The 27348-nt window shown below is 33.3% G+C and overlaps 2 protein-coding genes across 7 annotated transcripts in view; both read left to right on the top strand.

Annotated features, from left to right (window-relative positions):
- Positions 1–27348, top strand: part of LOC139521836 (protein FAM184A-like) — a 94511-nt gene that overhangs the window by 14627 nt on the left and 52536 nt on the right. The window lies entirely within an intron of this gene.
- LOC139519637 (uncharacterized) lies at positions 19447–21612 on the top strand. The gene is made up of 2 exons (XM_071311840.1): positions 19447–19521; positions 20193–21612. The coding sequence occupies exons 1-2, from the start codon at positions 19519–19521 to the stop codon at positions 21279–21281; spliced, it is 1092 nt and encodes a 363-aa protein (XP_071167941.1). The 5' UTR covers positions 19447–19518; the 3' UTR covers positions 21282–21612.

Here is a 27348-nt window from a genome sequence, read left to right as displayed (position 1 = left end):
AATTGGCGCAATTGATACATTTGGAAAACAAAATTTGGCGTAAATGTTACCACTGAAAAACTGTAATTGACGCAAAAGGACTGCTGCCACCCCAACCTACCTTAAGGGCATACAAAATTGTAATGAACACACGGTTAATTTGTGAGAAAAATTTGCATACAAATTATTTTTCTCCTACTGAATTCAAATAGAAAATATACTCTCAGGTGCTTATTTTCGAGAAATTTCGGTTTTTTGGACATATCTATCCGTTTAATAGACATACTATCTTTTTTAAGAAAATCACAAGCAAACTCTTGTCAAAACATCCGTGATAAGTGTGCTTTAAACTTGTGTAGCAATATTTTGGAAATCATTTTTTTTTAATTTTTAGTAAAAATACGCATTTGTTTTAATGTGTATTTATCAAATTAGCGAATTATCATTGTTGATTTGTGAACAAACATTGATACAAAAAAATTGTCATATTTAAGGTAGCACAATACAAAGATTTTTCATCCCCAATCAGACATCTTTAAACTGATGTAATTCCACTCATCTTTCTTTTAATTTTATAAATGAGGTACCAAAAGAAAGAAGAAGGATTAATCTTTCAAATTGTGATAATTTCATTATGACATAATTAATTGTTATGTAATTAGTTGCCATATTGTGATGTCCATACTTGAATGAATTTAGCTTCTTTGTTATTCATAGCATCCCAAAATGCTTTATAGATTCTTGCACAACACATTTTGACCTCCAAAACTGTGTCTCAGATTTTTCCTATTGTATTTCATTCTCTCATAAATCTTCAATGAAGTTTGCAAAATCAATTCATAAGAGACCACTAAATTCAATTGGGTATAAAATTTGTTCTATTGATGTTTTTAGAAATCTGAGACACAGTTTTGGAGGTCAATCTGTGTTGTACAAGAATCTATAAAATATTTTTGGATGCTATGAAGAACAAAGACGCTAAATTCATTCAAGTGTGGACATCACAATATAGCAACTAATTACATAATATTTAATTATGTAATAATTATGTCATAATGAAATTATCACAATTTGAAAGATTAATCTTTCTTCTTTCTTTTAGTACCTCATTTATAAAATATAAAGAAGGATGAAATGAATTACATCAGTTTAAAGTTGTCTGATTGGGAGTGAAAAAATCTTTGTATTGTGCTACCTTAATCAAGCGAAAATATCAGTTTTTAAAAATGGGGCAAATACAGGAGATAAAATGAACAAATTTTATAATGAAGTTTTATCTTTTGCGATTGGTCTAGCAGACATTAATATTATACATGATTAAAACAAATAATACAAAGAACAAACCGTCTGGGACGTCTCCAGGGTTATCAAGGGCCTCTTTTGCTGCACGGAACATTAATTTTCCTCGGAGTTCAGTTTTTTGTGATTTTACTTATTAATATATTATCAACATTAAGGAAGACAAATGATCAGAATTGAAAGAAATATTGTCAATGCCTATCTGTTAATTTCTTCTATTAAAAAAAATAGAAATCAAAATATAAATAACCATGAAACGCGTTTTTTCGTTCAACAAAATGTTTTTACAGAGAATGCATACTAAATGAAAGAAACAGAACGAAACATATTAACTTCCGAATTTGATTCTATGACATCTGCTGCCGCGGAGAATATAAATAATTAAACAAAATTAAACAAAACATCGATGACACAAAATTTGATCCAAATGGAAACGTTTGCTTAATTCGAGATCATTGGACAGGAGATGCTTACCTGAAATAATTGAGTAGTGTTTACATTCTTTCTGTTGCTGAAGTGATGGAAAACATAATGACATTTGCATCGTGTGACAGACATTATTTGCTACGTTCAAATTCAATCCTTTTATATATTCGGTAGTTAATGATATATCTGGACATATATTTTAGACTTATATGTTTGGATTTTCTAATCTATTGTCAATGTAAACTTATGACGACATAATCAAGTAGTTTGAAGATATCAAATTGAAGTTGCACCGAGAAAAAAGTAAAATCACAAAATACTGAACTCTGAGGAATATTCAAAACTGAAAGTCCCTAATCAAATGGAAAAGTCAAAAGCTCAAACACATCAAACGAATGAATAACAAATTTCATATTTCTGACTTGGTAGTCATTTCCTTATGTAGAAAATGGTGGATTAAACCTGGTTTTATAGCTTGCTCACCCTCTCACTTGTGTGACAGTCGCATCACGTTCCTTTTATTGAATACGATTCGTGAACAGAACAAACACACATAACAGGTAAAAATGTCAAAAATAGGGGTACATCAGTCAAGATTGTGTTATAAACTTTATCACAATAAAAACAAACAAGTATTTAACAAAGAAGTAAAAACAAAGCATATATCAAATTTAACGACCTCATTCATTGCTTTTTTTATTTTAGTATTTTATTTATGTATGCTTTAAAGTTGCACCCATAAAGGATTTAAATATTTTAAGTACTGAGACCGAATATATTAACATTAACTCTGACGTAGAAACGCGCGTTTGACGTACATCAGTTGATCAGAATGTAAACTTCACAGAGGTACAGATATAAAGTAATTTTGTCGTTCAAAGTATGAAAAGAATATAGTCTATACAAGTTCTTGTAGGCATATCCTCTGTAGAATGCAAATTAGAAGTTTCCCTTGTCCTTCTTACCGCTTTTCTTTATGCTTATTATGAATTTCTTCTTTCATCAAAGAAACACAAAAGAACTGAGAATCACTAAAATCCGGCGGCAAGTTTGTTACTTGTATCAAAATCAAGGGAAAAAAATTCAGGAAATATAATAGGCAAAACCGGATCGAGTCATTAAACCAAAAAAGACAAAAAATATGAATTTATAAAAACAGTGATTTAGAACACTAAATGAAACATTGGAGATTGATCGTTACAAGAATATTAGAAATTGAACAAGAAAAGTTTATATAGACATTACAAACGGATTTTGAGAAGCTGAGCTCTAAGAATAAAAAGGCAACGAGATCAAAGCCTTTTTCAAACAGAATACGAAGCAGAGTTAAATCTGATAGTAAGGCAAGGAAAAACAAAATGTAGCACTTTTTTTGGATGAAAAGTTTTATGATTATTGAACATTGTTGAGTACGAAAATTATAACGGGAATGGACACGTCATTACCAAAATTAAAAGATGATCTTCACCATTTAGTGAAAAACAATTTTACTGGTAACATGAAATCGTATGCGAATGAGAATATGTCAGAACCTGCAAATGAGAAATTAAAACAAACCCCTGCCCTTGTTGGTAGTTTATCATGTGAAGATATTAACATTTCAGTTTAAATGTCACACAACATCGTGGTTTTTGGTTTAAAATGAATAATCAGGAAACTTCCTGTAAAAAAGATGCATTGTTACTTATTAACAATATTTTTTTTCGAAATTGGTGTGTATTTAGGAAGAATAACAAATTTTGAGCCTCTATTTTAAAAACAAAGTGCAGTGACTTCGTTTTTCTATGTTAGTTAGAACATTAGTGCGGTGAAAAATGTCCTTTTTTTGTGATGAGTCATGTTTTCACTCGAATATAATCAAAGATACCAGGCTTATGATTAAACCATTTATAATTCGGTGAATAACGCAGTGTTTGATAGTGTACGTGAAAGGTACAGGCAAATGTTTCCTTTTTAAAATAAAGAGATTTATTATTTATTCTACATTGACTACAAGTATAAGGGAGGGTTAAGATCATACAAATTCAAATTATAATTCGACTTACAAAATACAACAGGTTCAATGAACCAAAACATCACCTTTTCTTTTAATTCGATATGAATGTTTTGATATCACGTGTCAATTCTCAATTTAAATTTGAGACAATGCTCAATTAAGGAACCATATTTATCGACCTTTTGAATTTATATGTTTTATTACAATAACTTGACTGTTAGTGTTGCTCTTCACCAATTGCAACTTATTCAAAGTTCTGACCAAATTGCAATTTGTTTTGTAAAATCAAATTGTTCAACTGGTCAGAAATTTGACCTTACTGCTGTAGAAAACCACAGCAAAGTGATGAAAGTGCAAGGTGATAAAATAAAACATACTTGCAATCCTATAAGACTTTAACTCCACTTTAATGATGTTCTGACAATACTAGTCTATAATGTTTGTATAGGTATATTATAGTCATTACCATGATGGTGAACTGTTTTTATTTTGAATTGCTATAAAATTGTCCAAATCAAGCCTTCATATAGTTTTTCTTTCTGTTCTAAATTCATAAAAATCAAATATTTTGTAAATAAAAACATTTCATATTCGGTAAAATATGTGTAGTAAAATTGTAATATGTTTGTAGGAAGTTTCCATAGGGAAATACTCATTTTTTTTTCAAAAAGTATTTATTCAAAAGAAAATGGTTTAGGTTATCTCCCTATTGAAACTTATCAGCAACGTATTGTTATTTCACGCATATTTTACTGAAAATATGATGTTTAATTTAAAATGATATCTGATTCTTATGAATATAGAATACTTTTAGAAAGAAAAACTATATGAAAGCTTAGGTTGGACATTTTTATAGCTATTCAAAATAATAACAGTTAACCTTCAGCATGGTTATGACTATAAAATACCTATACAAACTGATATGCTTATTTTGACACAACATTATTAAAGTGGACCAAAATCATTTAGGATTGTAAGTATATTTTATTTTATCACTTTGCACTTTTACATTTTGACTGAACAGTTTGTTTAAAATTCTGACCAGTTGAACAATTTGTTTGAATAAATCAAACTGCAATTTGGTCAAAAGTTTGAATGAGTTGCAATTGTTAGATAGCAACACTAACAGTCAAGTCACTGTACCGATAACTTTTACCTTCAGTTGAGTAAACTAAGCGTTTTCTTAGTTTTAAATTTAAATCAAAATCAAATTCTAGTTGGACATTACTTTGATTTATTCATTAAAAATTTATTTAAGAGAATTTTGAAAACATTTTCAATTCTTATTTAAATTTTCTAAATCATTCAATGTCAATTTGCCAAATTATAAACATATAAAGCAGAGAAAAGAATATTCAAACGGAGATCCAAAGCCACTGGGGCCAGTAAGTGCACTATAAAGTTTTTAAGTGTAAAGGTATAGTGCTGTTTATGAATACCTGTTGGACCGAAGACCTGTCTAAAACTATATTGTAAACGAATAATTATATACTTATACGTAATTAACTGAAAATTTGTGTTGGTAAATACCAAAAAAAGTATCCATATGTAAATATACTTCATTTCTCATATCATAACATAAATTAGTGCTAAGAAGAGGCAAATAGTGAACGCTCTATTATGCATTCGTATTTAATACGTGTCGTATGACATATTACTCGAATTAAATACGAATGCTTAAGTACTTAAAGGCCCTTTGTAAAAGAAAAGGACTGAAGACTCTTAGTGGCAAATGAATAAATAATGGCCCAATGAAATCTTCATTTTACGAAACAGTTATTTTCTTTTTGATAGGAATTACACTAAGTCAAGAAGTCAAATGATAGGTACGTGTTTGATTTAAACGAAACACTTTGCATGTAAATTCCACTACATAGCTAATACTCTTTGGTCTTAGACTATCATGTGTGTTTGTGTATGCCCTTTTGGTTGAATAAGTCAATGAATGAATATTACAAATAATTTACGCCTTTTTTTGACATGCACTATCATTGACTAGGTCTTATTTAGAAATTTACTGTTTACAAAAATTATTACTTACTGATTATTCTGATCCCAGGAATTGATTACACCTGCTGTATTTAGCAAAACCTTTTTAGAATTGTGGATCCTCAATGATCCGTAACTTCGCATTCTATTTGGTCTGTTACTATTTTTGCACGGGGCGCATTTTTTTTATCTATTGAGGTATTATCTTAAAGACAAACATTTTAAATAATTTTGGACCTCATTAAACTACTGTTGTTAATAATAGATAATAATAATAATGACAATTGATAAAGCGCCCTATATAAAAATTACTCTAATGCGGTGTATATTCAGCATGGTAATTAGAACAAATCAAAGACAAAAACATTTAACATACACTGTGCCAGATTCAAATACTTAAATAAGACATAAAAGAAAAATGCCTTCCATAGAATAAAAGGTCAGTACGATAATACATGTTGAAACAACAAAAAAATAACAATTAACAACCTAAGTTAAAAGCATGCAAAATAAGCAAAAATCTAAAAAAAAAAAGTATACAAAACTTTTATACAAAACAAGTAAAAAAAACTTTAAAGAGAAAGGAAAAAGTCTAATTAAAAAACAATGAGATGCAATTGAGTTTTTAACTGAGATTTAAAACACTGTAGGGACTTGTATTGTGTTAAACTGTTCGGGAGATTGTTCCAAAGAGATGCCGCTACCCAATCAAATTGCCTTTCATCGTACGTCTTCCTCCGCACTTTATGAACGGTAAGTAGCTTTGTAGAGCTTTAACGCAGAGATCGATTTGGCACGTGTAAATTGACTAGTTCCCGAATGTAGGCAGTTCAATTCTATTCAATATTGCTGATATTAAGTTAACAGATATTAAGACCTGAAATAATCCGAATGCAAATATATTATATAACAACCTAAAAACAAAGGAGTAGGTCCGGGAAGGACCGATTTTGGCCTCAAATTTCAGGTTCATCTGACGAAAGATTTTGACCACTTTTTAAACACTTTAGTGTCTACTTCATTTGAATCAATAAGTTTATGTGAAAGATTTTAACTGATTTAGTCATTAAAAACGACCCGATTCAAGCTCAAATATGAAAAATCTACCAAATATGCCGGAAAATGTCACTTTTCAGATGGTTTTTGTCAAAAATGTAAGTTGCCGCATCCGTGTTCATCCTAAATCTTTATACATGTAATGTATTATCATAAAATACAACTTACATTTTAATATTAAGGATGAACAAGAATGCGGCCACTTTCGTTTCACACGAAAACCGTCTAAAATTTAACTAAAATGCTAGAATTGTGAAGATTTTAGTAATTTAGCATGACTCAATGGTGCTAATACCCGATATATTTGCATTGTATTGTCAAAAACAGCCCATATTTATGCAGCAGAAGCATTCTACTGTACAATAAATAACTAAAAGTTTACATTTTAACAATTTTGTAAAACTGCTATATTTTGGGGCCAAAAAGTGGTCTTACTGGACCTACTACTTTATACTTCTAGATGGATAGATCTTTTCCCTCATTAACTATACAAGCATCAATCAAAACGTTGGCTAATAAGCCCCCATTTTATCACCCTTTTAAAATACGGGCTCTGTCTATCTTTCACATACCTCCCTTTTTTATATGAAACAAAATAAGTATATTGCTACAAAAACGCACCTATTGTCAGGTAATAATATCCACATAATATTTTTTTATATTCCGTGTATCTAGAGATTTTATCCTTCTGTTGTCTGCGCAGACTAATGGATTGAAGTCGCGTTTATCAATCAAAACTTGTATTTCAATGCCACAGAAAACATCATGTCGTGATCAAACTTTACGGCCAAAAACATAAATCATAGTAAACAGTCCCATAAACTGTTTAATTCGACTGAGGAAACTGAGAAAAATTACACAAATAAGTTAGAAACTTTAAACATTCTGTAGCAACTAATGCAATCATCACTGGAACACTCATAACTATTCTTGTTCATTTCATGTCTCCATATTAATACTGTTTATGATGGTATTTTGTTCGGTTATTTATTATTTGTATTTAATGGAGAAGACGTCAATGTTTTTGGACAATAAAATATGTTTAAAATAAACTAATTCATAACTAATTAAAAATAAATCAGCCATAGCAAAATTTAAAAAAGTCAGACATGTAGTTCCTCCAATCTTACTATCTTTAAACATTTATAAACCAAACAATGTCAAGACGCTATATACCGTACGCATGAAAAGTGTCATTCAGGATAATTTTCAATATATTACTTGGAAATAATGTTTTGATGATGCAATCATCACCATACAAAATGTACGACATTGTAACTTACTTTTTCTATCACACAATTAATTCAATGGTGGCGGCCTCAAAATAAGTAACGTTTGAACCTTCGGTGGTAATTTTGATAAAGAAGCCAAATCGAATTTTATGCAGGCTCTCCTTGGTGTTATTATATGTTATTTCTAACCACCAGAAGAATATCAAATGGAATTGTGTCTTTAATGGTGTTATAATCTTAACTTTGATATATCAACTTCACAAATTATACACGATGGTCTTGAAGTATAGATTCTTTGTATTAAAGTTGTGCATCATCATATTGTCTTTATGAATATTACTTTTACTGTTTAGTCTGTTTTTTGGTGGTATCCATTTGACGACGCTCAGTACTTTAACGTCCCGTCATTGTGTTATTGTTCTTTGATAATTTTTGTTTTCTTTTCGTTCATGCCTTCTAATATGCTTTGTCTATATGTATCTCTATTTTTGACATTTGAACCTATTATGTCTGTTTGTTTTATTCACACATCGTTGTCAATATAATAGAATTTTATATAAGTTTGTAACCCGGATTTCAAATTGTTTTTTTCTCAATCGATTTATGAGTTTCGAACAGCGGTAAACTACTGTTGCCTTTATATTTATATACGACTGTAATACAAGTGAGATGTTTAGCTAGCTATAAAAGCAGGGTTAATCCACAATTTTCTACACACAAAAAGTGTCTGTATCAAGTCAGGAACATGACAGTTGTTATTCAGTTGTTTGATGGGTTTGGTCTTTTGATTTTGCCATTTGGTTATGGATTTTCATCGGAGTTCAGTATTTTTGTGATTTTGCTTTTTACTTGATTTTATTGTTTCCATCATGGGAAGTTGATCAAATCATACCGTTATTTCGATACAAACATTACAGTAGTTATAGGACTTTGAATTTTTTTGGCTAGGATTTTACCTCTTTTGCGGATGTAATACGACATATCGAGAAAAAAATTATCGTGAAAGAAAATCTAACGTGGTCAAGTATTGTGATTGGATCGTGAAAGCTCTTGATTTTTTGTAAAGGATCGTGAACAAAATCTTATCGAGAAGACATATGCATGGTTAATTACTAATCTCATTAATTGAATGAATTATACGGATAAAATGTACATCAAAATAAAACTATCTGTCAAAATGGTTCAACATTATGATCAGTATGTGAGAAAAAGTACGCCATTTTTTACAAAACTTCATTCATTTGATGTGTTTGGACTTTTGATTTTACAATTTGGTTATGGATTTTCCTCGGATTTCAATATTATTGTGATTTTGCTTCTTAATTGATTTTATTGTTTTCATCATGTGAAGTTGATCAAATCATACCGTTATTTCGATACAAACATTACAGTAGTTATATTAGAATTTTTGTAAGTATTGTAACGATAAATCTTTGTGAAAACAACTCTTCTGAGACTGTGTTCACACCAAAAGCCGTGTACAGTAAACATGTTTACATTTGGTTTAATGTAATGTACACTAGTTTCACATTAAATTTGTTCACATCTATACACCTTGTTTAGCTACCTGTACATAAGATTTGTTCACGCTTGTAAACTATATGTCATTTAAATGTTCATTACGTAGAACCAAATTCAAATTTTCAAACAACTTTTCTAGCAGTTAGGGAACGGCCATTTGACTTAAAATGGAAGGGGTGGATTTTTCAACAATTTGATTTTTTTTTAAATCGGGTCATACAGATGATTAGAATGAACGAATCTTCTGAATCCAAAGTTTCCCCATACATAAAAGTGTTAAATATTGAACTGGTACCATCGAAAAAAATTCAATATAAAGTTTCGCGCGAGAAAAAATTCTGACTCAGAACCCGCCCCCTTTTTTTTTAAAGTAAAGTGGTTGCTCCTTTAAGAAAGTCAATTTGGATGATTTGCAGTAGTTTAAAGATGTCTCGATTACGCATTAAAAATGTAGTCTGCATCAGCGTGCTTACAGACGAAGAAAAAGAATTGCGATGTTAAGGATCACTACATTTCTATCTTTTATGTTTGTTTCAAAATTGAAATGGTATTTTTTCTCCAAGAAGTATTTTGCAAAGGGAGGGGGTAATGTTTTTTTTATTTCTAATTGTATTTTAACGGCTTTGATAGACAACACAAACTAAGAATTAACCCACCCTTTTTCAGTAATGCATAATTTGATAAATGGGTGAATCGTTGTTTGAGTAAATACCAGGGGCAAATATTTCTGTCAGTGTGTACGTCCAGTCGATTCTGGAAGACCTTTTCAAATGACTTATGTGTTCGGCAATGATGATGGATGCGTCTTGATAAGAGGTAAATAAGGCTACGTAAAGTGTTTTTATAACAAATAAATATATAGTTTAGAGAAATATTTCTGTAAAGAACTTTATTAATAAGTGTTATAAGTATCAATTTTATATAAAAATCGTTGCTTTTTTAAATATACATGGGAAATTAAAGTTCTGAATGCGCGTATGTCTTGTTTTGTATACACTTAACCTACACAAGGCCTACATCGACTATCGACTGCATGTAGACAAAACATTATTTAAACTACATGTAAACATTGAGTGTTATCAATGGGAACGTAATTATGTTTAGTTTATGTGTGAGTTACACTAACACAACACCGAGTTAAGGTCAATGTGAACACGGCCTGAGACTGTTCTACAGATATTATTTAGTAGGATCGATTGCCAGATTATCTGATTTTTTATAAGAGTAGTAGGTAATTTCTCATGTTTGGAACATCAAACCCATTTAATACATCCCCATTCCCGATTTGATTCATATTTAATACAGTATGTTTTTTATCAATTAAAAGTATATTGCATATCTTACAGCTTTGGTGTGGTAAATGTAATTGTTAAAATTGGGATAAATATAGAAATGTCAACACTACAGTTTGTTATCAGAGTAATGATAACGTCAATATCTTCATATTTGATGGCTTTGTCGATGATTTTTAAAATTAACAGTGTGTTTATCTCCCTTAATCATTTTCATTCTTTTTTTTCTCCATTCGACTAAGATTAGATTCATAATTAATTTTAGGGATCAGTAAAAATAATCATTTTTGTGCATCTCAATTCAAAATGATTTTTAAAATGTAGTAAATAGTAAATACTATGCCAAAAAGGAATAGTCACACATGCTTGTTAAATTGCTAATCTTATTAACTGCATGAATTATATTGATAAATGTACATGAAAATAAAGCTATCTGTCAAAATGGTTCAACACTATATAATCAGTATGTGGGGAAAAGTACGCCGTCTTTACAAAACTAGAAGTGCAGATTGCTCCTCGACCTTTGATTTTAGTATTCTGATAATGACAGTTTGTTATAACTCATATACTTAACAACTTTTATTTGTAGAATGTCATTCAAGTTTAATGCTGCAAATGGTTCTGAAAGATTTGTGTTAGCATAATCAGAAATTTCGCAATAGATAAAACCATATCGCGTTTTGAAGATTGTGAAAAGGATCGTGAAAGATCTGATGCTACGAAAATGTTCAAATCATTGTCTAATTATAGAATAATTTATACTTTTTAACGATATCTTATTTTCCCAAATGCAAATGCCTGAAATATCTTACAGTTATCTCTTTTGCACTAGTGGATTATTATGGTCAAATTTTGATCTGAGCGTCACTGATGAGTCTTATGTAGACGAAACGCGCGTCTGGCGTACTAAATTATAATCCTGGTACCTTTGATAACTATCAGTAGCTCTAGATTTGCCCCGTCCGTTGTATCCTCTTTTTTTGATGTGCATATTAAGAAAAATGAAATTCAAAATACGTATGATGCCAAATTCACGAGATAAGAAGTTTGATATCACATAAACATTTTAATACTTGAGAAAACAAGTTTTAAAAAAAAAAAATCATACCAGGAAAAGCCGATTCAACATATAATGTCATATTTTCTTAACATTTGTAAATGAACACTCCATTGCTTTATGAACTGAGCATTTACCTAATTTTATCAGTCCAGTACCGAAGCGTTGGTTAATGTGCGTGCAATAATACTATTGTGAAGGAAACAAAAGTTGTCAGCTGTATATTTGTATTGCAGTAGCCACATTCAGGTATAGAGTAACAGCAACAAATGAATGACGTTTCAATAAAAGTTCCTTACCGACGTCCACAGGACGTCACGCTGAAGTACGTGGGTTTCTCAACATTCTCCGGGGCCGCAGAAAGTGCCTCAATATACAGACTAAATTAAATAAATTGTCCTAGAACTGAACGAAACTTTACAAATAAATGAAATGAAATATTTCTTTAAAATTAATGTCTCATATAAATTAAAAAATGATTTAAATTTACTGTCACTTCGCTTGAATATAATTGAAAATGTCACTTTAAGCACTTTGTGATTTTCTCTACTGCATCTGTCTTAGCTTTTCGCTGATATCTTTGCGTCTGGGTAGTAATGGAATCGGATTCACCAATCTCCAAAGGATATAACTTAACAATTGGTCTGTTAAATTTAGAGTTAGATGTTCAGACCGTCGCAGATCGCACAAGGTTGTCGTTTCCATGGGTTAGTTCTTCGATTACACCGAGATTTCATGTCGTACGTAGATAACTATCATCGTATATGTGAACTACATCTCCTAGTTTTGCATTTTGATTGTTATTTCCAGACACTCGGTGAAATTCTCGTAAAGAAGTTAAATATTCGTGTTTCCATCTTGTTAAGAATTGCTCAATAAGACGGAATCTCCTTTTCGCTTGATCATTCATAGTTTCACGATTGTTTGTAAAATCGGCACTATAACAGTCTGTTTCATCTGTATGTAACGGATACGGGAAAGATTTAATTTGTCTCCCATACAATAGATGTGACGGGATAAGCGGCTATGGATCGACAATGGCCGACGATATATAGGTAAGCGGTCTATTGTTATGGTTAGCTTCAATTTCCACAACTAATGTCTGTAACAGACGTAAATCTATACATGCGCGTCCAAGAATCTTTTTTAGACAATTTTTAGTTAGTCCAACCAATCTTTCCCAAAATCCGCCGTACCGTGGGGCACGCTTTGGTAGGAATTTTCATGTAGTTCCAAATTTGCTTAATTTGTCATGTAAAGATTTAGAGTCCGTTAACTTACGTATTTCCTCCGCGGCGGCAACAAATGTTGTAGCATTGTCTGATATCATAACTCTGGGTATCGACTTCCTGCCTATGAATCTACGAAAAGCTAGCATGAACGATTTTTCAGTCATATATATTTCAAGATGAATAGCTCGAGTATTGGCACATGTAAACAAACATATATACACTTTACGAAGTAGTCCATCGTCTCCTTCTCCCCTGAAATCGACGCCTGAAATTGTAGATGGTTCTTCGGACGATAATCTATCTTTTGGTAGAGGTGGAGGATCTGGTGCTTTGTGGGCAACTCCTGTTACTTTTCGACAACTTACGCATTTTCGAATTACGTATCCAACTTCTTGCCGTGCTGAAGGTTTCCAATATTTCTGCCTCAAATAAGTTACTGTAGCTCCTATGCCGGAATGCAAAGTTTCAATGTGAATATCATTTATAAGTAATTTTGTTAGTCTATGCTTTGTTGGTATTAAATACGGGAATTTTGAATTCTCTGGAAGTGGTGCGTTATAAGTGCGTCCACCACATCATATTAATCCGTCTTTGTCCAGATACAACCATAATTGACGTATCAAACTATGCGTTGACTTTGTACATAAGCTTTCAAAAACATCACTGTATCTTTGATGTTGCACAGCTTCAATTAACTTCATTGTTGCATTATGTATATCATTTGGTGTTAGATATGTTGTGGTCAGTCTACTAGTATTAAGAACTGTATTACGGCAGTTATCTAGAAATTTCTGTACGTAACCTAAGATACGCGCAGTTTTGTTGAATGAATGGTATCTATCAACGTTGATTACGTTCAATACGCTGTTTTTCGTCCGTGTTAAGTCATCTGGCGTTTCTTGATTTTTGTAGTCCCTACTAGTTGTGGTCATAACTTTATTGTCGATTTGAAAATTCATTCGGCCATTGTATTTCGTCTGTTAACCAGTCCGGACCATGCATCCATAGTTTGCTATTTTTCAATTTTTCATACGATAAGCCACATGATAATAAATCAGCAGGGTTGTGTTCTGTAGGGCAATATTTCCAGCTATGTTCACATGTGAGCTCTTTGATTTCGATAACTCTATTTGCTATAACGGTTTTAAGTTGCTTCCTTGAAGATATCCAGTGTAAAATTATTTGATTGTCGCTCCATAGTACACACTTTTTAACGTTCCGTAAACTTGCCATTATATGTGACGTTAATCGTCCTCCGACTAATTTTAGCCATGACAAAGTTAGATTCTTTCCCTTTTACTAAGTACGCACAAGCGCCGTACGCTACTGCACTTGCATCGGTGAATACATGTAAGGTAGGTTCATCGGTAGTGTCCATATTTTCAAAGAAACGTCTCAAAAATTCAATATCTGTGCATTTTTGTCAAGTCTTGATCGATAGAATGCCACTGTGGTCTAATTTCATAAGGTATTTGTTCGTCCCATCCTAGTTTCTGTTTCCATAAATCCTGCAATAGCATCTTGCTATGCACTGTAACTGAGCTTAGAATTCCAAGTGGGTCGTAGATTTTTGACCATCTTCTTAGTATTTCTCGTTTCGTGATTTGATTTGCTGGTAGCATAGACAATTGTTTGAATTTAAAACTAACACGGACATCTTTGGTGTTCCATCGTTATCCTTAAACTTTAATACAGTTATCTCCATCGTTAACGTTTGAGATGCAGCTAAATCGTTAAGTGATGTACAATTCGATGCCCATGAGTGTAAGTTGAATCCACCTTTGGTCATCAGTGCTCTTGACTCTTCATAAAACTTCAATAGTTCAGTTGTGTTGTCGAAGCCTGCAATTATGTTTTCTACGTATAAACCATCTATGAGTGTTTGAACTGTTTCAGATGTATGACTAGACTGTTCACGTAAATGGTTTAATAAGGTCGCATTCAATATAAAAGGTGAGCACGTTGCGCCGAATAGGATAGCTTTAAAACGATAAATAATCAACTCTGATGTAGGGTCTTTTGAGTCCTTTAGCCAGAAAAATCTCGTCATATCTCTGTAGTTCTCGTCTAACGTGATTTGAAGACACGCCTTCTCTATATCGGTGACAACAGCATATCTATTCTCTCTAAATCGCATCAAAAGTGTTGATATGTCATTTAAGATCAGGGGTTATTTGCGCACACAATCATTCAGACTTGGCGTGTCTTGTGATCGACGACAGCTATAGTCATAAACAATACGGATGGGTGTCGTCGCTGAATCTTTCTTGATTGAATGGTGAGGGATATAATGCGCATGTTCTGTGCTTGTTGTTGAGTTGTCTATGTGTTCAATAAAACGTCTGATTTCTCCTTATACTGAGGCGTTATTCCTAATGACTCGATTTTCCAGAAGTTTTTTAAATCATATTCCTCTTCTTTGTGTCCAATTAAAATGTTCATCATTGAAGTAGTCCCTTTTGTTGATTTCTGTGTAGGGCCGGATAGCAAATACCCTATTCTTTACTTGACTGCAGTTGGACCGTTGCCTCGTATTATCTTATCTTCAATTAAATCCCGATAATGGTCAGCGCTTATTAATAAATTTAAGGAAAAAAGTCATGTCCTGAAAGCGGGTGCACCAACTTTAATCAGTGCAAGTATGATAAGTTAGTTGTCTGGGTAGTATGTATCCGTATTGGTGAAGATATTCCAGGAACAATGAGTATATTTAGCTGTATGCGGCTTCCGTCTTCCGTGATTACAAATATGTCAGCGGTTTTCAAATGGCGTACTGATTCGTTACCTCCTTCTTATCAAGGAATGGATATGGCTTCTGTTCCTTTTGGTTTTAATTCCAGTTGCTCCGCTAGACCATCCGTCATCGAACAGTATGTTTGCGTCCATACTGACTTGCACGTTCGAGTGCACCGTAGCTATCGCGGTCTTGAGAAGTACTTGTGAATATGTAGTACAGTGCATTGCTGGCGCGGTTTTGGCTACATCTTGCTGATCTGATGAAGCGGGTGTATTATCATTATTGTTATAATTCGGAATACTGTTGCTAGATAAAGAAGACTGACTCTTATTTAAACAAATACTGGTATGATATTTTCGTCTACATTGTTTACAAGTTCCTTTAGACTTACAATCTGTAACTCGGTGGTTGCCAAGACAATTAAAACAAGCTTTCTTTTGCTTAAGGATTTCTAGACGGGCTTTTTGGTCAACAATTTTCATACATGTATTAGGGCTTTGAGACTCACCGCAATAAATACATGGTTTCCGCGTGTGAACGGCTAACTCACTTCTTTGTGGCTTTCTGTTATTGTTAATGTTGTTATTTTTTGTCAGTTTTAGCAAGGTATACTGTGCCGTGCAATGTTTCATCTGATTTTAGATTAACTCTTTGTCCGGCTTCTAATATACGTATCTCATTAAATAAGTGTTGTTTGAGGTCATCAAGCGACCACTGTTTTAAACCATATTTAATGCACCATATGATTCCTGACTTTGGCCTGGTGATTCTAGTCCTCCTATGAGCGTTTCTGACTTGTTATAAAATCTGCGGCATGACTGTTTTGTACTATCAGGTGCGGATAAAGTCTGCATGTACGTGTGCGTGATTTTTTTAGTCTGTCCAAATCGCTGGTGTAATAAATCTATTGCTTTACTGTAGTTTTAATTTGTAAGTGTAAAACCCGAAACTGTAGTCAAAACCTCGTTTTGAAGTAGCGATTTCAAATAGTTGAATTTCTGGGCGTCTGTTAATGAGGGATTACTATGAAATGCTGTGTCGTAAGATTCCCAGAATGCTTGCCAATTAAGGATGTTGCCGGCGAATTTAGAAATTTCGAATTTTGGTAATTTGTGAAATTGGTTGTTGCTGTTTGACATATGAGGAGCGTACATGAGTTACGAATTGAATGATGCTGATTGGTTTCTATTGACATCAAAACTCTGAGCTAAGGGGTTAAGTGAACTATCTGTTACTGGGAGTGAATACCTAGTACGGGCGGTTGGTTCTAGAAATTTACGCATCTTGCGTATTTTCGTCTCTAAAGTTATAGCATACTCATCTGAATCAGAAATCTCCGCTTCAAGTTCCTCTTCTGATAATTCATTAATTATCTGAGTGTTCAACTCTGACAAATATCTTTGCTTATCAATAATCAAATCCAAAATGGTTGAAAGTTGATCTCTGTCGAATTCTTCGTTAGATTTCACATCGTCAAATCTCCTCAAAAGCCTTGTGAGAGCGCTCCTGTGTCCCGAAAGTTCGAGGGTTTCTCAACAAATACCTCCGGAAAATTGCCATTGGAACGGACTTGTCAGGAATTTTGAAAAAAGCATATTTGAAATTGGAAACAATTATTATATTATTAGGAAACATTCGATATGTTTTTGTTAATGACAACTTTTAAAGGTGTTAGATTTAAAAAAGAAATAAAAGACTTTAAAGTAAAACAGATTTATATAACACATTTTGGGTAAATTGAGATCCCCGTGTTTGCTGGAGAAAGTTGCCATGACTTTTATACTGAACATGAACTTTCAAGACCTTGCAGTTATCCTGCTTTCGATTAGTTTCTACACAAATACAGAAACAGATAAAATTAAAAACCAATTCTTCAGAGAACAATTGAAGGTCTTTCCACCTCGATAATAAGAATGAAATTTAAAAAACGATGTTAGAAAATGTCACTCCTTGTTGATGAAATGTGGTTGTTTAAATTAATATAAAAAAATAAGATTAATAGGTTTATGCAGAAGACTTAATTGTTTTATTATGAACAGAAAATAATTTTTAGCCAAGGTCAAAATCTAGAACGTCAAATTGACCTTTGACCTTGACCTTAATTTCAAGGTCATAGGTCAGTGATATCAAATCAAAAGACCCCAGGTCAATCATTTGTATGGTTGGGGAGAAATACTGATTTCAATTACATGAGGGGAGAAAACTCCTAAAAGGGTTAACCAAAACACTTCGACTGAATAGGTTGAAGTTGCACCTTTTAGCAAACAAATCTTATCATTAACTGTAACAGTTTCTTTTGAATAACAATAACAAGCAAAATTAAAAATTTATATCATGACCTTGACCTTCGACATTTATCTCAATTTCAAGGTCATAGGTCAGTGAACTCTAAACGGAAGACCGGAGGTCAATCATTTGTATTGTTGTGGAGAAATACTGATTTGAAATACATAAGGGGAGAAAACTCCTATAAGGGTTAACCAAAACATTTTGACTGAAATAGGTTGAAGTTGCGCCTTATTGTAAACAGTTATTTGGCAAACACATCATATCATTTACTGTCACAGTTTCTGTTGAATAACGTTAACAAGCAAAATTCAAAATTTAGAACATGACCTTGACCTTTGACCTTGACCTCAATTTCCTTCAAATGAACCAAGGACTTCATATCAAAAGACTGTAGGCCTCTTCGACTTATAACGTATAAATTTATCCAACAAATCGCCTATCTTAAATTTTCAAAGGGAAATAACTCCCATAAGATGTGTTCCGATCACTTTAGTCGAGTAGACGAACAATTTGGTGAAAAGAGTTTGCTAAAATCTTTTTCGGTTTTAGAGATATAGCGATAACAAGAAAAAGGGGACACGGGGAGATAACTCCTATAAGAATGAGTGTTCGGTCACACAGAGTGAGTTTTAAAACTCCCATTACTGTACAACATCATTGACCAAAAAATCCATTCGATATGTTGTAAGACAAAAAAGCATCTTAGACGGCAGAAGAGAAAAATAATAATCAGAAGAAAAACAAAAGGTCTTTCCACGAAAAGTGAAAAGACCTAATGAATAGATAAACGTAATATATACCAAAAACTATATATTCTACTGGTACATGTATCATGCTGCTAATTTGAGCGAACGGTTATATTCAAATTATTGTTTACGTGGCTGTTTATTTCGTTGCCCACGATAAAGTTATCACGAATTCTATTTGACAAGCTGTATGTAAATCCTGGTACAAACTGAATTCATAATAAAAAACGTAATGAATCAAGAAATCGACATTGAAAAATTGAAATACTATACAACCGGTTTATAAATTATTTAATTCCAACAACTGAAAAGTAATCATTCACGACTTGTTTCAAGCTCCGTCGTTTATTCTTTAGTTTTCTATTTTGTTTCATGTGTACTATTGTTTGTCTGTTTGTCTTTTTCATTTTTAGCCATGGCGTTGTCAGTTTATTTTCGATTTATGAGTTTGACTGTCCCTTTTGTATCTTTTGTCCCTCTTTTATTCATACTTGTACTTCAATCATTTTTTTAAAATTCTTAATCTATTGCTCAGTAGACCATTAAACACATCCAATGATTACAGCTTGCCATTAATATTTATACACAGGTATAAATACATGTCACTCTTTAAAATTTCTTTACTTGCGTACAGGGCAGCTTTGTCGTTGTATTCAAAGGACTGAAAATGGTTAGTACAACTGCTAGAATTATTTTTTTTTTAAATTAAGCATTATATATATTACACTTACTTATGTTTTTTAGGATGCTTTTTTATATAATTTTTTGTTGTTGTTGTTGCTTATATTTTTTTTAATTCTGTTTCATTGTGTTTCATATAATTTAACATAAATGCAGTAAAAGTTCAAAGTTATGTAGATCAGATGTATTTACGTACTCAGAAAAAGCGAAATTGCAACCAAACTATTTTCTTCCATAAGTTCAGCTATTTCCACCCGACATTTTTTTTAAAAGTCTAAAAGGAAATCAAGACTTACAAAATGTTGAGCAATCACATATTTTATAATGATTTTTGAATAAAGTCTATTGATCGCTATTTTGTGCATTTTTCCTTTGATCTTTATTTGTGATAATTTTTCATGTCATGCTACTCGCTTGAGATGGCACTTGGCGTTGCTAATGAAATTGACATGAAATTGACAACGTCGTGTCATAGTTAAAATAGCGATAAACAGATTATCATTGGTCATCTCAACTCGATTGTTTTTCTTGCTTTCGCCGGCTCAAGCGAGAAAGTCAATCTGGTTGAGATGATCAACGATAATTTATAAATACTGTATTTTTTGCGGACATATTACAAGTCCGGACGCGTTCTTATTTTAATGGTTTTTATACTTGTAGAATATTCCGAGCGACAGCAAACGTGTTTTAAGTGTAGACCAGCTTAGTAAATATTTTACAAGGGATGGCTTACAACTGATTCATGTTGCTGCTAAACGTACATTAAACTATTATCATCATTATGTGATACTTGCTAAAAAATCAGTGTGGAATTCGTATTTGAAAATCGTCCAATACACTGGTGGACCAGCCTACTACTTCACAGGTAGTACATGTGGTGAGGTGGAAGAATCTATAACCCAACTTTACACAGTAGAACAAGAGATTTCGAAAGGATTGTATGTTATAACCGGTTCAAGTTATCCACAGAGCGCAATGGATTTTGTGAATGCATGTGCCCGGTATTTGATCCGCTTGGGTGAAAGAGCCTACCACTTTGCGTACAACAACTGTGAGCACCTGGCCAAGTTTATAATGAATGGAAAGCCCAAAAGCGAACAAATTGAACAGTCTGGTTCATTGAAAAAAGGACTTGCTGATACATTAGACATGGCTTTCAACGATGGAAAAAGTAACATCGCAAAAACGGCACTCGCGACAGCAGGCAGTACCTTAGCAGCTCGCAAGTATGTACGTACTGCAAGTAAACAAGTATTGTCGGTTTCGCCAGGGAAAGCAAATTCAAATATCGGACGTGTAGCTGGAACAACGGTTGTTGCACACAATTTAATCAAATATACAGCAAGCAGATATCCTACTAGCTGTTCCGCACAACAGATGTTATGTTCAGAATTATGCTGCGAAGTTGCAGAAACAGCAGGGAAGACTGCACTCAAGAAAACTGCCGTTGCGACCGGAGTACTGACAGTTGTTGTAGAGACAGGGTTTGCTGCCTGGCAGATTAACAACCTTAGGAACATGAGAAATGCGGGTAAAATTCTAGATCGTGATTTCAAAAGAGAAACAGCAAAAGCGGTTGTCACTGTGCCAGTGGTTTCCGCTTTTACCACTGCCGGAAGTGTCATTGGTCAAGCATTATGCCCTGTGCCATACGTTGGTGCTTTTTTAGGTGGATTAGCTGGAAATGTTATTGGCCGCTGGGGAGCAGGTGTTGTTACTGGTAGAATCTTCGACTGGTGGTGGCCATAAGTAAGTAGGCATTGTCGTCTTTCGTTCGGATTCACTGAGTGACACAGACTATTAATATATTATGTTTCATTTCTTCAAAAAAGAGGCAAGATATATTAAACAGTGACATTTCTTCTACCTGTTAATATTTTATTGTAAGTACTCGTTGAAGGACTCACACAGATTTGGATGGAACGAAATGAATATTTCAAGACCTTTTCTTTTCAATTACATTCTAGCTGAATGAAGTAATTATTCAGAGGCTTATGGTAGTGATAATTTAATAAGAATAAACAGTACAAGAATCTAACTTTTCGTTACATATTTTTTTTCTATAAAACATTTCATATATTTAAGTTGTTGGGGTTTTTTTATAACAAAAGACCATTATCATTTTTTTATTATTTTTTTTTTTAATTATTCATTCTTTGTTGAAAACTTTCACATTTGTTAGTTTGATACAGAATGTACAGGTACCTTATCCTGGCCTCGTTAAACATTAGGTTGTATATTTAGAAAAAATGTTAGTATTTGTAAGTATTCAAAATTATAAAATATATGCAATATATTGTGTATCCATTATTTCAATATTGATCAATAAAGAGGCATTATTTAAGAGAGAAAGTAAGAGAATAAAAAATGATAAATAAAAAAAAAACGAATGCAAAACAAAACAAAAACTAAAAAAGAAAAAGAAAAAATTATAAAAAAAAAACAGAAAAAAGAATCCTTGAAATTTGAAATTTGGTAGCAGTATTTTTTCTTAAGATACAACATTAAACATTAAATGAATTTGGCAAAGTTGGTTTTCCATTGTAAATAATTCAAACAAACACAAACCATATATTTAAGAATGTACATGCTATTTTAGGCACAAAACAAGAACAAAAAACAATAAACACCATATAACAGTATATTATATAAAACATATATGGTGGTGTGGAGAAGGCTAAAACAATATGCACAATAACATTACATAGGGTAATGCTAAGTTGCTTAAGTGTACATTATTTTAGGAATGGAAGCCAGGGGTCCCAGATCATTATTATGACTTGAATTTACAAACTTAGTTTTTCGTTAAATACCATTGTCAAAAGTTTATTTGTGTATTAAGCTATGACAAATTACTCGTATAGTAAAGAATAATTTGATCTTTGATAAGCAACTTTTAATGTTGAGTTGTTTTATGAAGCGATTTCAATTTCAGACATTGCCCTTTTGCACTTTGACGATTTTAAGGTGTTTTTTACAATTTCTTTTTGTGATTTCACTTTTTGGTAAAGTCATGCTAATTAAAAGGTGCACAGTTTTCTCTGCTTTCAAAATCGGTTTATTTTAATACGTCTTGGTTTTCTTACTACAACCGGAAACAACTTAAAGATTTTTTTTTTGTCAATGATTGAATTAAGTAGTGTCGATTCCTGTATTATGATGAGGTTCAGGTGTGGTAATGACCCGTGTACATTTGTATATAGCAAATCCCCCCATTTGGTGTGTGCCTGACATTAACGTACATATTAGGTAATAGGTAACAGTTGCTATTGGTATCCTGTATCAGATTTTCCCGGTTATGTCATTGGTAATATTAGTTATGTGGAATGCAAAAGGACCTGGAATGCGCGCAAAATCAAAATTTATCTATTTGAGACTTTAGATACAAAACCCCTATGGTAGGTCTAGCCTCCATCATAATAATTTCTTTTAGAATCTTAAGAGTATTGATTGTCACGTCCTGGAATGAAAGTGATACCTTTCCATGCCCTAGGAAGTGAATTTCTGCAATGTTTTGGAACTCCTTAAGAGAGTAAGTTGACACTTTACGTCGTTCATCTCCATGGTGTAATGCAATGGCTCTCTTTAGATGGCTCCTCGTTAACTTCCACTTCCTCCTTCACAGTAAGGGCGGCGCTATTAGCACAGGACTGCTCCAAATCAATTTATATAAATGTCTTTTCAAAAGCAACCACGTGCTCCAGCCGTGTATAAGCCTCTCTCAAAGGAGCCTGGTGGACTCTAGGCACACTTTCTCCTCAACCTGAGGCATATCCTCTACCTATGTATCTTCTAAAATCAACCAATTAGTCATTGGATTCCAGTAGCGTAGCTAGGTCATTTTTATGTGTACGCCCAAAGCTCGGCCAGAGATTCTGAGGGTTCCAATCGGGTCAATTTCAAAGCACCTGCTGGTAGTAGGTTCGAGCGGGGACGAGATATCGAGAATGAGATACCATTGCTTTCATTAAAAGCTCAGCAATAGCAACATTCTTAAGAATCTCAAACTTTGTTTTATGTTTGATTTATTCATTGTGTTAATTTGGAATCTTATGGTCATTGGTTTAAGAGAAAATGTCCAAAGCAGTTACTTTAAAATATGTTCATTCTCAATTTTATCAAATTAAAGTTACCGTGGCGTAAAGCAATTAATCGACAAAAATACCTTTTCATGTGCAAATTTGTTATTTAATGAAAATGAAAATATATACTATCAGAAATATTAAGGTGCACTATAAGAATTCGTAAAGGGTTCTGTGAAACCATGCTCCACGCTTGGGAATGCTTTACGACAAAGCTGGATTCGGCCTTCATCAGTCCTTTAGAGGATTAAAAAAAAATACTTTCGATATTTTTTCGTGAACTGGTCAAGTTTCATGACAATCTATGAAGGTTTATATATTTGTCATGTAAAAAACAATCCAGACGGTCTGTTTATTGCATAATAATAAGTCTATCTGTCAATATAATACTGAAAAATGAAAGAAAACAAAATGCTTTCAACATTTTGCTTTGGACAATAATCATTCTGTCCAAACTTTCATGAAATTCGATAAAAGTTTGACAAAGTAATTGATGTGTTAAAACTAACCCGCCCACACTGTATCCACTTATTAACTGCTACAAGAAATTCCTATCATCCGTGAAATACGGGGTAAATATACATTATTTCGTCATTATGCTCTGGATACTCATTTGATCAGAAACAGTTTCGGTTTCAGCTACCATAAAATTTTACGAAGGATTGACAAAGTTATTGATGTATTTTTTTGTTTGCCCCTTATTATTGACGTAGCCGACGTTTTGAATCGCTTTGTCTCGCTTTTGCGACACGAATGTCAAAGGCTCGAAAAAAAGTGCAAACCACATATCGAATTTCATCAGATAATGAATTGCTGCTTTAAGCCTCGGTCACACCTTACCGGATAGCACGAACGGACGCCTAACGGATGAAAATAAAAGTTGTCCGTTGACAAAAATGTTATCCGTTGGGAGTCCGTTGATGTACTGACCGAATAAAACAGACGTGTAACGGATGCATAACGGACACATACCGGATATGTAACGTACGAGAAACGGACACGTACCGGACAGAACGAAATGTCGAACGTACATCCAACGGACGAGTACCGCATAAAACGGACACATAACGACAGCGTACCGGATTAAACGGATGAACAAGATATACGAAAAAATCAAAGGCGATCGCGACAATAATAAATATTCATAATGTTTCTGTGTACCTGGTTTTGGTTTGTTCCTCAAAATTCCGCCAAAGGGCAGTGCCTGGCCTGAATAAGAACTGCTTGGTTGTGTTGACGTGCCTATACTCTAAGATCTATCATGAATAATAAGAATTCATGAACCTTAAGAAATCTGACGTACCAATAATTGGCATTTCTGACGCGAAATTTTCAATTGGCATTTATCCGTTTCAGATCCGTTCATCATCCGTTTTATTCGTTATACGTCCGGTAGAATCCGTTTCTCATATCCGTTCAACATCTGTTTTATCCGTTAAACGTCCGGTAGAAGTCCGTTGGTAAATTTATCTTCCAGACCTCCAACGGATGTATAACGGACACGTAACGGATACAAAACGGACGCCTAACAGACGTTCAACGAACATTTTATCCGTTGGACGTCCGTTCAAAGTTTTGAACATGCTCAAAATTTTCTACCGGACAGAACGGACGTCGACGGATAAAACGTACGCTTAACGGACATGCAACGGATATGGACGGACGTCTAACGGATAAGAACGGACGTCTAACGGACATGAACGGATTGAAAAAAGTTATCCGTTAGGCGTCCGTTCGAGCAATCCGCTAAGGTGTGACCGAGGCATTAAAGAATAGCAAAGTGATTAGAATTCACATATTTCAGACTTTGACAGAAAATGACTAAAAAATATAATTTGATACCATTTGCTTAAAAAATGAAAATTTCTTTACGTTACTTTCAGTCCAAACTACGAGCCATTGAAGAAAGAATTGCATGGCTGATTTGCTTATACCAGTTCTTTTTATTTTATTTAGATTAAAATATCTTTTTATCAAAATGCAAGTGTACGCCCGGGCGTTTTGACGTAAACGTAGCTACGCGCCTGGACTCCTCACCATTGTCAGGCCTCTACTCAGTCTGGTCTATATCCACTATTCCTTTTTTTGTTATGCCTATCTACATCTAGTTTACTTCCAAATTAAGGGGGATCTTCTTCATCAGACATAATGCATAGGGCACACTTGTCATAATTACTATCAGATGAAATATAAGGAATTCTGAAAAGATATGAATGAAAATTGTAAGTAGTTTTTACATTCCTTTCACTCTCCTTTCTTTGTGTGGGGAGTTGTCTAACAATAATTTTTCAATTTTGAGATCTTTATAATCCTATATCTGCTCCTTCAAATACAGACATACCTACACGTTTAAAGCTTATAGTTTGGTCATATTGACACATTGTCTGTTTACGCACATTTGTTTTTCGCTACTCTTTACTCATTCGACAAGGACATCTAGACCTTAAGTGAACTATTCATCACATGTTCCAGTCATACAGGAATATTCCTATCATTTCATAGCTTCCAATCTAATCCGTCATTTATGTTAAACAAAACATCCTTTGAAGGTAAAACGTGTACACATAAGGAGTTAGTTTATCTAATTATCAAACCGGGTTCTTCAACGGTGATCTCAAGTTTTTTTTATCAAACCTTTACCTGAGCTATATTCAACAGAAATACAAGGTCACCTGCACATACTAGTACAAGAGTTATCACTGCCGTTTTAATCTTATCTTACCACGGTCAAGAGTTCCTTCCGTGTACTTCAGTATCTTTGCTTTGCTGGTTTCATGATGAAACTATAGTGTATCATATGATATGGTTCTCTCTTTTGCATTTTGGACTTGTATGAGCTTTATTCCAATAATACGCTGGGGTACATCTTTGTCCGAGAAAAGACGCTATTTTGTGTAGAGTAAGGCTATCACTTGAGCTATTCGTAATTTGCGCTTAAAGGTATCACAAACTAGTTGGACCATGATAGTTCACAAGTCCAAGAAATATTTTGACCAGTTTGATATAGGTAAACCAATAACTTGTATATTTTGCTTCTCCTTAAAACAAATCAATTAAGGTTCTTAGTCACAAAGTCAGTTTTTTTCCTGTCTTCTGGTTTCAATTGATCGATTTTTAAACACTATTTGCTTCCAGTTTGGGGCAATAGTACCAGCTTATCTGGCAAATGTGTCAAGGCACCCATCAATGAGAGGCAAATAAAACAAATCAGGTGACGTCACTGCACCAGATTACTCCTCCGTCTTTTTTCCTAATCAAAACGTTTGAAGAGACCTATTTGGATATAGAAGGTTGGTTTTATTTTCTATGTGTCAAAAGTATAATGTTCTATGGCGTTTGGCGAAATCATTGCTGTAATTTAACAAATGATTTATAAGCATCTACCTCAGCTTAACCCATCAGTACGTAACAAGACAGAATCCAATTCCTGGCATAGATCTATTTATTGACTGAGGTTCATTCTTTGCTGAGCTTGGGATATTACAAAATTACAAACGCACAACAGTTGATTCTTGGATAAGGATTACACTGACTTCTAGTATGTATTTTACCTCCTCTACCTTTGGAATTCTACAAAGTAATCCCCTTTGTACAGAGAGTTGGTTTTTGTCTTTTTTAGCAAACCGTATAATAAAGGTTGGATTGCCTTGGGTCTTAGGTTTCGATAAACAGGAATCTGCTCCTACCACTTCATCATTGAAACCTTGAAAAAATTTCATGAAAGCTTGTTCAGG

The sequence above is a fragment of the Mytilus edulis genome, chromosome 4, assembly GCF_963676685.1.
Source record: "Mytilus edulis chromosome 4, xbMytEdul2.2, whole genome shotgun sequence".
NCBI classification, from domain to species: Eukaryota; Metazoa; Mollusca; class Bivalvia; order Mytilida; family Mytilidae; genus Mytilus; species Mytilus edulis.
Note: the sequence above shows the minus strand (reverse complement) of the source record. Positions and strands in the feature narration are given on the sequence as shown.